The 13,111-nt window shown below is 43.2% G+C and overlaps 1 protein-coding gene across 1 annotated transcript; it reads left to right on the forward strand.

Moving 5' to 3' along the window:
* The first annotated feature begins 7,833 nt into the window (after positions 1 to 7,833).
* slc25a5 (solute carrier family 25 member 5) lies at positions 7,834 to 10,307 on the forward strand. Its single transcript, XM_060927754.1, has 4 exons — positions 7,834 to 8,046; positions 9,087 to 9,573; positions 9,662 to 9,802; positions 9,884 to 10,307. The coding sequence occupies exons 1-4, from the start codon at positions 7,936 to 7,938 to the stop codon at positions 10,039 to 10,041; spliced, it is 897 nt and encodes a 298-aa protein (XP_060783737.1). The 5' UTR covers positions 7,834 to 7,935; the 3' UTR covers positions 10,042 to 10,307.
* The last annotated feature ends 2,804 nt before the right edge of the window (positions 10,308 to 13,111 follow it).

Raw genomic sequence — 13,111 nt, forward strand, 5'->3', positions numbered from 1 at the left:
GTAAAAAAAACTTTTAAGTTTGTGGTTGTAAGGTGGAAAAATGTGAAAAAGTTCAAGGGGTATGAATACTTTTGCAAGGCACTGTATTTCAAAGAGTTCATGATGCCATGCACCCTAACAAGGTTCCTGGGATCTTTGGAAGAGAAACAGGCCCACAGCATCACCGATCCTCCCCCATACTTCACAGTGGGCATGAGGTGCTTTTCCGCATACTCATCTTTTGTGTTACGCCAAACCCACAGAGTGTTTGTTGCCAAAAAGCTCTATCTTGGTCTCATCTGACCAAAGCACACGGTCCCAGTTGAAGTCCCAGTACCGCTTAGTGAACTCCAGACATTTATGTTTATGCTTGAAAGTGAGAAAAGGCTTTTTCCGTGCATGCCTCCCAAACAGCTTGTTGGCATGTAGATAGCACCTGATGGTTGTTATGGAGACTTTGTGACCCCAAGATGCTACTCTTTGATGCAATTCTCTAACAGTGAGCTTTGGAGAACTTTTACTTCTCTTACAATCCTCCTCACTGTGCGTGGTGGCAAGATAAACTTGCATCCTTGTCCAGGCTTGTCTGCCACTGTTCCAGTTGTTTTAAACTTCTTGATGATTCCTCTGACTGTAGATATGGGCCGGTGTAGGCGAGTGGCTATTTTCTTGTAGCCATTGCCTGACTTATGAAGGTCGACACATATCTGCCTTACTTGAATGGTGTGTTCTCTTGTCTTTCCCATGTTGAAGAGTGGATAAGAGAAATAGGCCTCTGTGTCACATTATATTTATACCCCAGGGAAACAGGATGTGATGAATTACTAATTAAAGGATCCTAGATACTCTGATCAACTTTATAAACTACAGTAGAAATGACAGAAATGCTTCAATTACATTTATTTTCTAGGAATTGTTATGGGTGCCGGGGCGGCACGGTGCTGTAGTGGTTAGCGCTGTCGCCTCACAGCAAGAAGGTCCGGGTTCGAGCCCTGTGAACAGCGAGGGCCTTTCTGTGTGGAGTTTGCATGTTCTCCCCATGTCCGCGTGGGTTTCCTCTGGGTGCTCCAGTTTCCCCCACAGTCCAAAGACATGCAGGTTAGGTTAACTGGTGACTCTAAATTGACCGTAGGTGTGAATGTGAGTGTGAATGGTTGTCTGTGTGTATGTGTCAGCCCTGTGATGACCTGGCGACTTGTCCAGGGTGCACCCCGCCTTTCGCCCGTAGTCAGCTAGGATAGGCTCCAGCTTGCCTGCGACCCTGTAGAAGGATAAAGCGGCTAGAGATAATGAGATGAGATGAGATGTTATGGGTGCCAATAATTGTAGAACAGGTTATTTTATGAAAAATAATTATTTCTTAGTCAGGGATTTTTAATTATTTTTTTAATTCACTTGAGTTAAAGGTTACATTTTTCTACACTTTTCAGTATGAGATTATGCTTCTGCAATAAAAATTTAATTTATTTTAAGGTTTTTAACACATCTTAACCGGAGTGCCAATAATTGTGGAGGGCACTGTATGTCTGATAAAGATGTTGACTTGAAGGCAGCATATGTTGCTCCAAAATCTCAATGTACTTTAATTTACAAAATCTGAAAATAATTGCATTAATGCTGCCATCACAGAAGTGGAAGTTACCTTTGCCAAGGGCACTGACACAACCCCATACCATGACAGACCCTGGCTTTAGACTTGTTGCTGGTAACAGTCTAGATGGTCCTTTTCATCTCTGAGCACACGGCATCCTGTTCTTCCAAAAAAGACCTGGAATATTAATTCGTCTGACCACAATAGACATTTTAGAAGAAGAACAACAACTTTATTCATCACACGTAAACTTGTGAAATTCCTCTCGGCATTTAACCCATCCGAAACAGTGAACACACACATACCCAGAGCAGTGGGAAGCCATGCTAACAGTACCCGAAGAGCAGTTGGAGGTTAGGTGCCTTGCTCAAGGGCACCTCAGCCTAAGGCCACCCTGTGTTAACCTAACCGCATGTCTTTGAACTGTGGGGGAAACTGGAGCACCTGAAGGGAACACACACAGACACAGGGAGAACATGCAAACTCCACACAGAAAGGCCCCCATCAGCCGCTGGACTCAAACCCAGAACCTTCTTGCTCTGAGGCGACAGTGCTAACCACTTCACAACTGTGCCGCCCTGTGTTTTCACTGTGCGATGGCCCATTTCAGATGCCTCCGAGCCCAAAGAAGTCGATGGTGCTTCTGGACACAGTTAACATAAGGCTTCCTTATGAAATACAAATCAGAATAAATTTAGAAATCACTGCTGTATTTTTTTATTTGCATTTTCCATTATTTTTCTGATTTGGGGTTGTATACAACGGATCTATAAAGCATCAGTGGCACTACACATGTAATGGCATTTAGATAAAGCATATTGTGGTATAAAAAATTAGAATATACACAATTACTATAGCTTAAATAATTTTATGAACAAGCTAGAGCTATCTGATAACTACAAGTCTCAACGTCTGATAATATTTTTTTCTTATTGTGGCTTTATCCATTCAAATGCGTTTTTGTTCTTAAAGGAGATACGCAGAACCTTTATTTTTAAAGAAATTTCTGAGTGGATAGTATCTCCATCCTTGACTCCTGTATGTTGCATAAATGGGAACGAAAAAAAAATATTTTTGAGAGTTAAAATCGACCATAAAGTTGGCATTCGAGCTGCCCCGCTGAGCCAGCCAGCCCTGAGTGCGTGACGTCACAGCGGTAACCGGTTTTAAAGCCGAGGCCTTTGGAAGCTGTAGACCAAAGTCTCATCTCATCTCATTATCTCTAACCGCTTTATCCTGTTCTACAGGGTCGCAGGCAAGCTGGAGCCTATCCCAGCTGACTATGGGCGAAAGGCGGGGTACACCCTGGACAAGTCGCCAGGTCATCACAGGGCTGACACATAGACACAGACAACCATTCACACTCACATTCACACCTACGGTCAATTTAGAGTCACCAGTTAACCTAATCTGCATGTCTTTGGACTGTGGGGGAAACCGGAGCACCCGGAGGAAACCCACGCAGACACGGGGAGAACATGCAAACTCCGCACAGAAAGGCCCTCGCCGGCCACGGGGCTCGAACCCAGACCTTCTTGCTGTGAGGCGACAGCGCTAACCACTACACCACTGTGCAGCCCCTAGACCAAAGTCATATAAATAAAAATTTATGGTGAAAGTAAGAAATACTGTTACCGACTTGCTCAACTAAGACTGACTTGACTTCACTGATTGTGGGTTGACTCTCGTTAAAACAGGATAGGTGTTATAACTTACGCAACATACATGTACATGCATGCATTTTCACTGATAAAATGTAAAAGGCTAATTAAATAATCAGATGAACTGAGACAATCACATCTCATCTCATTATCTCTAGCCGCTTTATCCTTCTACAGGGTCGCAGGCAAGCTGGAGCCTATCCCAGCTGACTACGGGCGAAAGGCGGGGTACACCCTGGACAAGTCGCCAGGTCATCACAGGGCTGACACATAGACACAAACAACCATTCACACTCACATTCACACCTACGGTCAATTTAGAGTCACCAGTCAACCTAACCTGCATGTCTTTGGACTGTGGGGGAAACCGGAGCACCCGGAGGAAACCCACGCGGACACGGGGAGAACATGCAAACTCCACACAGAAAGGCCCTCGCCGGCCCCAGGGCTCGAACCCAGGACCTTCTTGCTGTGAGGCGACAGCGCTAACCACTACACCACCGTGCCGCCGAGACAATCACATTCTGAAGCAAATTAAATAATCTTATACTGCTAACTTAAACACACAATACAAGTTACATGTATTAATCTAAATGCAGGTAAACAACGAGTGTTGTTGTTTTTGTTGTTTTGTATCCAAATGAGAGTCGGAGCTTACCCATCTGTGTTCTCGCTTCTTGAAGGCCGAGCTTGTGGCCGATTGTTTTGAAACAATCTGACTTTCAGTTTTTCGTTCAGTTCTCCGTTCATTCACTTCTTCCACGTAAGGGTGAGATGGCAGCAATATCCAACACGGAAATCAGACAGCTGCTACACTCATTCTCTATTTTCTCCATACTAAGTACTCTGCCATTACTGCTCGGCTCAGGCAATTACTAAAACCCAGGATGGGATGTCACTGGTTTTAGCAACAACTGTGGGGAGGTCACTGCCCGAGTGATAATATGTCCTGTCCCGTCCCGGGTTTTACCAACAACCCTCGGCTCACACTCCGGGAGAACTGGTGCAACTGAACTTACTTTCCTTTTTGAAATAAATAAATTAATTAAATACTTTCCTTTTCTTGTAGCTTCCTTTAATTGTTGGTACTGCACCCTCTTACAGGCTTATAGCCAACGCTCCTCAACAGATCAGAGGTCTTGTACGAGTCATCAGTAAAATGTGCAGAGCAGAGGAGAGACCACTTCGTAGGCGCCCAATGTGTCCGTGAACTTCTCGCAAAATGCGCCCAAATCTTTGTAGTTTGAACATTCTTGGACCACGAATGCAACGTAAATCCACCTTCTGTCGTGTTGCTGGTGGGTGCAGCAACACATCTATGTGGCATGGTGATAAATTAGCTCAAAATGGAGGATCAGAGTTGCGGTCAGCTCTGCGTTTTAGTATAGCGGAAATGGCGATGAGACAGATAGACTTCCTGCTGTGACGTTACGAACGTCAAAGTCATTCGCTCAGACCGCTACCTATATGAATATTAATCACTTTAATCATAAAAATTACTATATTAGATTTATTGTTAACACTTAAAACTATTTCTGTGCCATTCTTGAGGTCTCAAGGCATTTATAAACGAAAAGTGAGGCCATGGTTCTGCGTATATGTTTTAATTATTGAGCCTGAGACAGTCACAGATACAGTACTTTTCTCAGAGAATCTAGTTTCTTCTTCTTCTTTTGGCTGCTCCCGATTAGGGGTCGCCACAGCGGAGCTTTCTTCTCCATTGCTCCCTGTTTTCAGCATCCTTCTCTACCACACCTGCCACTTTCATGTCCTCTCTCACCACATCCATGTATCTCCTCTTTGGCCTTCCTCGTTTTCGTGTGCCTGGCAGCTCCATCCTCAACATTCTCCGTCCAATATGCTCTGCATCTCTTCTCAGGATGTGCCCATACCATCTCAGTCTCATCTCTCTTAGCTTAATTCCCAAGCTCTCCACATGTGCTGTCCCTCTGATGTGCTCGTTCCTTATCCTGTCCAACCTCCCACCACGAACCTTAACATCCTCAACTCCACCACCTCCAACTTGAGGTCTCAAGGCATTTATAAACAAAAAATGAGGCCATGATTCTGCATATATGCTTTAATTACTGAGCCTGAAACAGTCACAGATACAGTACTTTTCTCAGAGAATCTAGTTTCTTCTTCTTCTTTTGGCTGCTCCCGATTAGGGGTCGCCACAGCGGAGCTTTCGTCTCCATTGCTCCCGGTCTTCAGCATCCTTCTCTACCACACCTGCCACTTTCATGTCCTCTCTCGCCACATCCATGTATCTCCTCTTTGGCCTTCCTCGTTTTCGTGTGCCTGGCAGCTCCATCCTCAACATTCTCCTTCCAACATGCTCTGCATCTCTTCTCAGGATGTGCCCATACCATCTCAATCTCATCTCTCTTAGCTTAATTCCCAAGCTCTCCACATGTGCTGTCCCTCTGATGTGCTCGTTCCTTATCCTGTCCAACTTCCCACCGCAAACCTTAACATCCTCAACTCCACCACCTCCTCCTGTGTGTGTGTGTGTGTGTGTGTGTGTGTGTGTGTAAATCCATATTTCAGCTTTAAAACCACCACTGAAAACCTTTAAAATAGTATAGATTAGGCCACACCAATTCGATTAATTGGTTCTCGGAATCGCCGCTTGAAGAAAATGCAAAATGAAAAAAAAAATCTGAAGACTGCAGGTTGAGGTCACGTGACATCGAAAACCAATCAAATCGCCCCTTTCACTTTAGATAAAGACTTGTGGAAGAAACATGCCTGTGGAGGGGAATCCTGCAAAGCTTGTGTTTGTGATTGTTAGGATATTCAGTGAACAGAAGTGTAAAATCTTTGACAGGTGTGTCGAAATTCAAGAGGGCACGTTGATGAATATTCATCTCAGTTAAATTGATCGCGGAGTTTTAGTCACATAGGCTACCGTCTGCATATCTGGTGAAACAGCGTGATCTTGTCGTTCTAATACTATTAGTCACAAGACTGTTGTTTCAGACTTTTATTTTCAATTATCCTTAATGCATATGGGTGGAAATAAGATAAGCTATTAAAAGAGCCATATGAAATGTGTAACAATAATGTATTGTCTTTGTTTTGATTCTCTATTATGAAAGCCCTCTGTTTCCACTGCTAATTTTACCATCAGAGTATTTTTTTAATTTTTATTTTTCTCGCTCGCTCGCGTCATATTTTGCCTGAAAAAATCCGAGAACCAACTAATTAAATTGGTGTGGCTTTAGTGTTTTGTTTTTTTTTTTACCATTTGAATACTGATTTAGTGGGCGGCACGGTGGTGTAGTGGTTAGCACTGTCGCCTCACAGCAATAAGGTCCGGGTTCGAGCCCCGTGGCCGGCGAGGGCCTTTCTGTGCGGAGTTTGCATGTTCTCCCCGTGTCTGCGTGGGTTTCCTCCGGGTGCTCCGGTTTCCCCCACAGTCCAAAGACATGCAGGTTAGGTTAACTGGTGACTCTAAATCAGGGGTGTCCAAACTGATCCATAAAGGGCCGTGTGGCTGCAGGTTTTCATTCCAGCCATGCAGCAGCACCCTGATTTGGCTTATTCAATCAACTGACACACCCACCCTTTAATCAAGGGTGGGTGTGGCTGCAAGTATTTGACTGTGTGAAGACAGTTCAGTTGATTGAATGAGCCAAGTCAGGTGTGCTGCTGCATGGCTGGAATGAAAACCTGCAGCCACATGGCCCTTTATGGATCAGTTTGGACACCCCCTGCTCTAAATTGACCGTAGGTGTGAATGTGAATGGTTGTCTGTGTCTCTCATACCCCTTTTCCACCACATCAGTTCCAGGGCTGGTTCGGAGCCAGTGCTGGTTCACAACTCGTTCAACTTGCGAGCCAGCTGAGAACCAGCTTGCTTTTCCATCGCTCGCGGTGCTAAGAGAAGACACGTCATTACGTCGCTGTATACGTCATTACGTCGCTGTATACGTCAGTTACGTCATTACGTTTGCATAAACCTTGGCTCGAATATCGAAGCAAAAACAACGCGGAAGAAGCAGCAACAACAACAACAAGAATAATAATAATGGATGACTTCGCGTTTGTACAGCTGCTGCTTCTCGTCGCTTAAAAATGGCGATCTTTCACGGTCTTGTTATTGTTGTCGGTCTTAACAACTCCGCTGACATAAGCGGTTCTTTCCTCTGGCCCAGCAGAGAGCTGGTGCTAGCCTGGAACCGGTTTTTCTGGCCCCAGAGCCAGTTCTTTGTCAGTGGAAACAGAAAACCCGATTCCAAACTAAGCACTGGCCCCAAACCAGCCCTGGAACTGCTTTGGTGGAAATGGGGCATGTGTCAGCCCTGTGATGACCTGGCGACTTGTCCAGGGTGTACCCCGCCTCTCGCCCATAGTCAGCTGGGATAGGCTCCAGCTTGCCTGCGACCCTGTAGAACAAGATAAAGCGGCTAGAGATGATGAGAGAGAATACTGATTTAAATCATATTTCCATTTTTAGACAAGGCACAGTCCTAGCCTGAACCTCTTTGACTCCACCCGTCCGTAACTCCGCCTTGGTTCCAAGTAGCCAATCAGGGTGCAGTATTTCTGTTCACGTTTTGTCTCGCGAATCCAGGCAGTTTAAAGTATCTTCGCAACTTTTTATTCGGCCATTTCGACCCAACCGGCTTTCCGTGTGTGTCCTGCGCCTGAGCGGGATTTTGTCTCCTTGAAACGACACCACTTTAACATCGCCCAACAATGAGTGAAACCGCCGTTTCTTTCGCTAAGGACTTCTTGGCTGGTGGTATTGCCGCCGCCATTTCCAAAACAGCTGTTGCTCCAATTGAAAGAGTGAAACTACTTCTTCAGGTAAAATGGGGTCATTTGTGTGAATAAATGAACTCGGATTAATAATCCTCTGGCGTGTTCCGGAAGTCGTCGTAGCCTGCGGCTGGCTAATGAATTTTAGCATCCTATATAGTTTTATTAGAAATGTGTCTTGAGTTAATACAGCTATGTAATAGATTCGACGGATAACTTGTCTCTCTTACACATTCTGTAGCTAAGTAATCGTTGCTAAAGCTAACTAGCTAGTTAGCACAGGGTGGCTAGTTCACAATCTTACCACAGAATGTTGGCTGACGGTGGTAAAAGACCTTATTAAGACTTAAATGAATGTCCATAAAGCAGTTAATATAGCTGGATATTTCTGCTTTTTCTATGGAAAAAAACCCGATGACGAGTCGGATGACGTGGTTCTCGAGTCTGGTGCTAGCTCGCTATGTGGCATGACCTTAGCTTGTACACTCCAGGAACAATTAACCGGCTAGCACAAGGCCTACAGTGAACAGGAAGCTAACGAGCTAACATGAAAGCTGGCTTGCTAGCGGGGACGAGTGGAGAGATCGGAGTCATCTGAAATCCTGAAGTGTTTTTCCAGTTCTCCGCCATTACTTTGTCTTTTCACGAACAGTTGAACGGGTTTAGTTAATTTGACTTTAGTGATTAGAAGATTTAGCTTGGTTAGCGCAACCACCTTTTTTTTTTGCAATAAAAGTTCTATCGTTGAAGGATTTAAAAAAAAAAAAGCCTTCTAATATTAGTGGGTGAGTGTTTTTGGTATTTCTTTTTACTTGAGCCAAGGTCATAACAAGGGGAGAGCTTGTCCTCCTGAGGTATTCATTGCTTTCTTCTCTGTTCTGGTCACTTTTTCACCACTCCAGTTTCTGTCTGGAAGTAAAATGACAACCAGCAGTACTAGTTGTGCCTTGGTTCTCTTTTTTTTTTAAGCCAAGAGGTCTGGTGTTGTTACATAATAGCTTGAATGGGCTCACAAATCATTGGTGCACGTTTCTCAATGGCGCTTTTTAAAAAGTTTAGCTCATTATATGACTTGTTTCCCTTTGCAGGTTCAACATGCCAGCAAACAAATTACAGCTGATAAGCAGTATAAGGGTATCGTCGACTGTGTTGTCCGTATTCCCAAGGAGCAGGGTTTCTTGTCGTTCTGGAGAGGCAACTTGGCCAATGTCATCAGATATTTCCCCACTCAGGCCCTCAACTTTGCTTTCAAGGACAAGTACAAGAAGGTCTTTCTGGACGGCGTAGACAAGCGCACCCAGTTCTGGAGGTACTTTGCTGGTAACCTGGCCTCTGGTGGTGCTGCTGGTGCCACCTCTCTTTGCTTTGTCTACCCTCTCGACTTTGCCAGAACCCGTCTGGCAGCAGATGTGGGCAAAGCCGGAGCAGAGAGAGAGTTCACAGGTTTGGGCAACTGCTTAGTGAAAATCTTCAAGTCTGATGGCCTCAAGGGTCTGTACCAGGGTTTCAATGTATCTGTGCAGGGTATCATCATCTACAGAGCGGCTTACTTCGGCATCTACGACACAGCTAAGGGTGAGTACTGTTGGTAGTTTAGGGATTTTTTTTTTTTTTTAAGACTATATTTGTGGTTTATTAATTGATTTAATGCTCTCCTCTGTAGGCATGTTGCCAGATCCCAAAAACACCCATATTATTGTGAGTTGGATGATTGCTCAGACTGTAACGGCTGTTGCTGGCCTTACATCTTACCCCTTCGACACTGTGCGTCGTCGTATGATGATGCAGTCTGGACGCAAAGGAGGTAGGCATATAGCAGGTCGTGTGCGAAGTTTGTTCGGTTTCTTTTTGCTATAAAAGTAACACACCTCGTTTTGCATTGCAGCTGACATCATGTACAGTGGTACAATTGACTGCTGGAGGAAGATTGCCCGTGATGAGGGAGGCAAGGCCTTCTTCAAGGGAGCTTGGTCCAATGTTCTCCGAGGCATGGGTGGCGCCTTTGTTCTTGTCCTGTATGACGAGTTTAAGAAATTCATCTAAATATTTGACCATTAATGTTGGGGTATCTAAATGTAAAATAACTTGTACATTTGCAAGGACTCAAATTCCGCCTTATTTATAGGGACCAACTAGTATATCAGTACTGGTTGTACTGTGGAAATAGTTTGTGCTTTTATTTTGGCAAAGTTTTTGTTTTCTCCCCCCTTTTCACTTGGCCATTCCTAGAACAAGCCATGCCATATACTGAAACCTATTTTGTCATCCAGACTGTTTGAGACAATTCAATAAAGACCAACTTTACCTGATCGTATGTGTTGAGTTGTTTTCATGTTTGTTGTTTTTTGCACTTCTTTCAAGGTTTTTATTGATTTTTAAACAGAAAGGACTGTTAATGAATCTGCATATCTGCTGTTGATTAGTGTTGGTTCAATGGCCTGCATGATTTAATGCCTCAAGAGGTACAGACGGGCATGTTGTAGTTCCAGAGTTTCAAATTCCTGGGCTGTCTTCCAGTCTGATGTGTGGGTCTCAGTCAAGAACAGCTGTGAAGGATAGGGTATCTGGGTGCCTCTTAAGTCATGTGTACCAAAAGGAAATGTACTGCTATTAGGGTGCATCAGTTGCCCTCAATTTCATAAAATCTGATGCGTTTTTGTTTGGGTGTTCCTTTTCACCAATAAAGACATCCTGTAAAATTTTTTTGACCATATTCAAAAGTCTAATGGTGGCACCATGAGGTTCATTTTTTGCCAAAAAACGCTCATTTTATGTTTCGCGTAAGGTTTGAATCACAATGTTTGACTCCATTTTTTATTGATTTCTTGTGACCCAGAGATCATGTTAAGAACCTTTGCAAGGGATTGAGAAGCATTAATGTGATTCATAATACATTTGTGTTGTTTAAAAGTAGTTGAACAATGATTCAATGAACAGCTAAAACTCAAACTGTGCTTGACAATATATTTAGAATATGCACTAAAAATGTGTATCTAAGATATTTGGGATACTCTATAAGGTGCCATAATGTTTCATGAAAAGTGATCGAAGTTTTGTCATAAAAGTCATAAAATAGCAGCTTTTTCCAAAACTTTGAGCTCCTGGTGCCACCATTAAACTTTTGAATTTTGTCAAAATATTTCACCCAGTGTGTCCAATTATCAAAAGGAACATAAAAACAAAAATGCATCATGATCGGAGGAACTTTTCATTTTTAGGGGGCAACTGATGCACCCTAACTTGCTATGGCTTGCATTTTGACCCCTATGCTAATTCTCCTCATCTTCCCAGCCAATCATTCTCTATGTATCCTGGATCATATGTCAGGTTAATTTTTCTGTCGGACGTTACTATAAGCCAGAATAAGCAATATTACTAGAAAACATTTCACATACTTTAGTCTATGGCATAAACAGTTTTATGAACCCATTTCTCTGATTCAATCTGCCTTTGAGATACACAAATGGTTTGCCTGGATTTAAATGAAAAAGGATTGAAGGTTTAACTTTAATATGGGCTAATGTATTAACTGTATATAGGACCTGACCAGGAATCTTTTTATAATTTTTGAAATGAAACACTACAAGGTCAATGGATGCATTACTAGGCATCTGGTCAAAGGTTGTTTCTTCCATAATCAGGGAACAGGTGTTTCAATCATTAGCTAACCTGTTCTCTCTTTTCAGTGTTCTGCCTGATAGCAGGTCCAAGTTTCTAGGGAAGAATTACAGTAGTGGCTTCCTGTTGCCTTCTACTGGAGTAATTTTATGGTGGTTTACTCCTCACACACATTCACACTTATGGGCAATTTAGAGTATCCATTTAACCTAACTGCATGTCTTTGGATGGTGGAGGAAACCCATGCAGACATGGGGAGAACATGCAATCTACACAGAAAGGCCCCTGTTTGTTACTGGGCTCAAACCCAGAACCTTCTTGCTTCGAGGTGACTGTGCTAACTGCTACATCACCCTGCTGCCCAGCTAGCATTGACAGCATGTTTTTAAATGCAGTTGCTCCCAAAAGTATTGGAATTTTTTGTGTGCAAAGAATGAAAGTTCTATCAGGGTTTCAGCTTTCGTTGCCTGATGCTGTATGCACATCAAATGTGTTAAACAACTTAAGATAAGTTTTTCGTCACTGTCACTTTTTTCAAAGGTACAATGAAATTGAAGGTGCTGTTGACTCATGAGTTATAGGGAAAAAAAAGTATAAAAATAAATAGTAAAGTATACAGAATTGCACTGGTAAAATAGTATAAACAGAATTGTATTGTATTGGTTCTATATGTACACAGATTGCACTGATAAAATAGTATAAACAGAATTGTTCTGTATGTACACAGATTGCACTGATATATACACAAATTGCACATTGGGGATAGGGCCAAGAATAGTTCTATTGCACATTTGAGCTTAAAGCCATGATTGCTTTGGGATAGAAACTGTTTTTGGCAGTTTGTCCTGATTTTCATTGCTCTGTATCTCTTGCCTGATGGCAAAAGCTGAAAGAGACAATGACCGGGGTGTGAAGAGTCTTTTGAAATGTCCATTGCTTTCCTGTGGCATCTGGAGGTGTAAATCTGTTCCAGGGTGGGGAGGGGGCAGCCTATTGTTTTCTCTGCTGCCCTAACGACCCTGTGGAGCGCCTTGGAACATGGCACCTTTTTTTTGGCAGACCATCCAATTTTTAGGTGAGTTAAAGGGTTCTTAACACCATGTTTGGTTGCATATCCGTTTTCCTCTTCAGGAAGTTAAATGCATGCTCAATAGTGTAAAGGTCTGGCGATTGATGTGGCCAGGCTAAAACCTTCCAATCTTTTCCTCCTCATGAAGTCCTTTATGTTGGCAGTTTATTTTTGGCCATTGTCTTACTGCATTAAGTTCCTCCCTATAATACTAGATGCATTTCTCTGTAAATTGATAATTTTTCTGTAGATGCCCGAATTCATTCTGCTGCTACCATCATGAGTTATGTCATCAATAAACATTACTCAGCCAATTCCAGAAGCAGCCATGCAAGCCCTAGCCATGACGCTACCCCCACTGTGCTTGACCGATGAGGTCATATGTTTTGGATCATGAGCAGATCCTTTTATTCCTCCACCACACTT

This window comes from Neoarius graeffei, chromosome 8, assembly GCF_027579695.1.
Source record: "Neoarius graeffei isolate fNeoGra1 chromosome 8, fNeoGra1.pri, whole genome shotgun sequence".
NCBI lineage: Eukaryota > Metazoa > Chordata > Actinopteri > Siluriformes > Ariidae > Neoarius > Neoarius graeffei.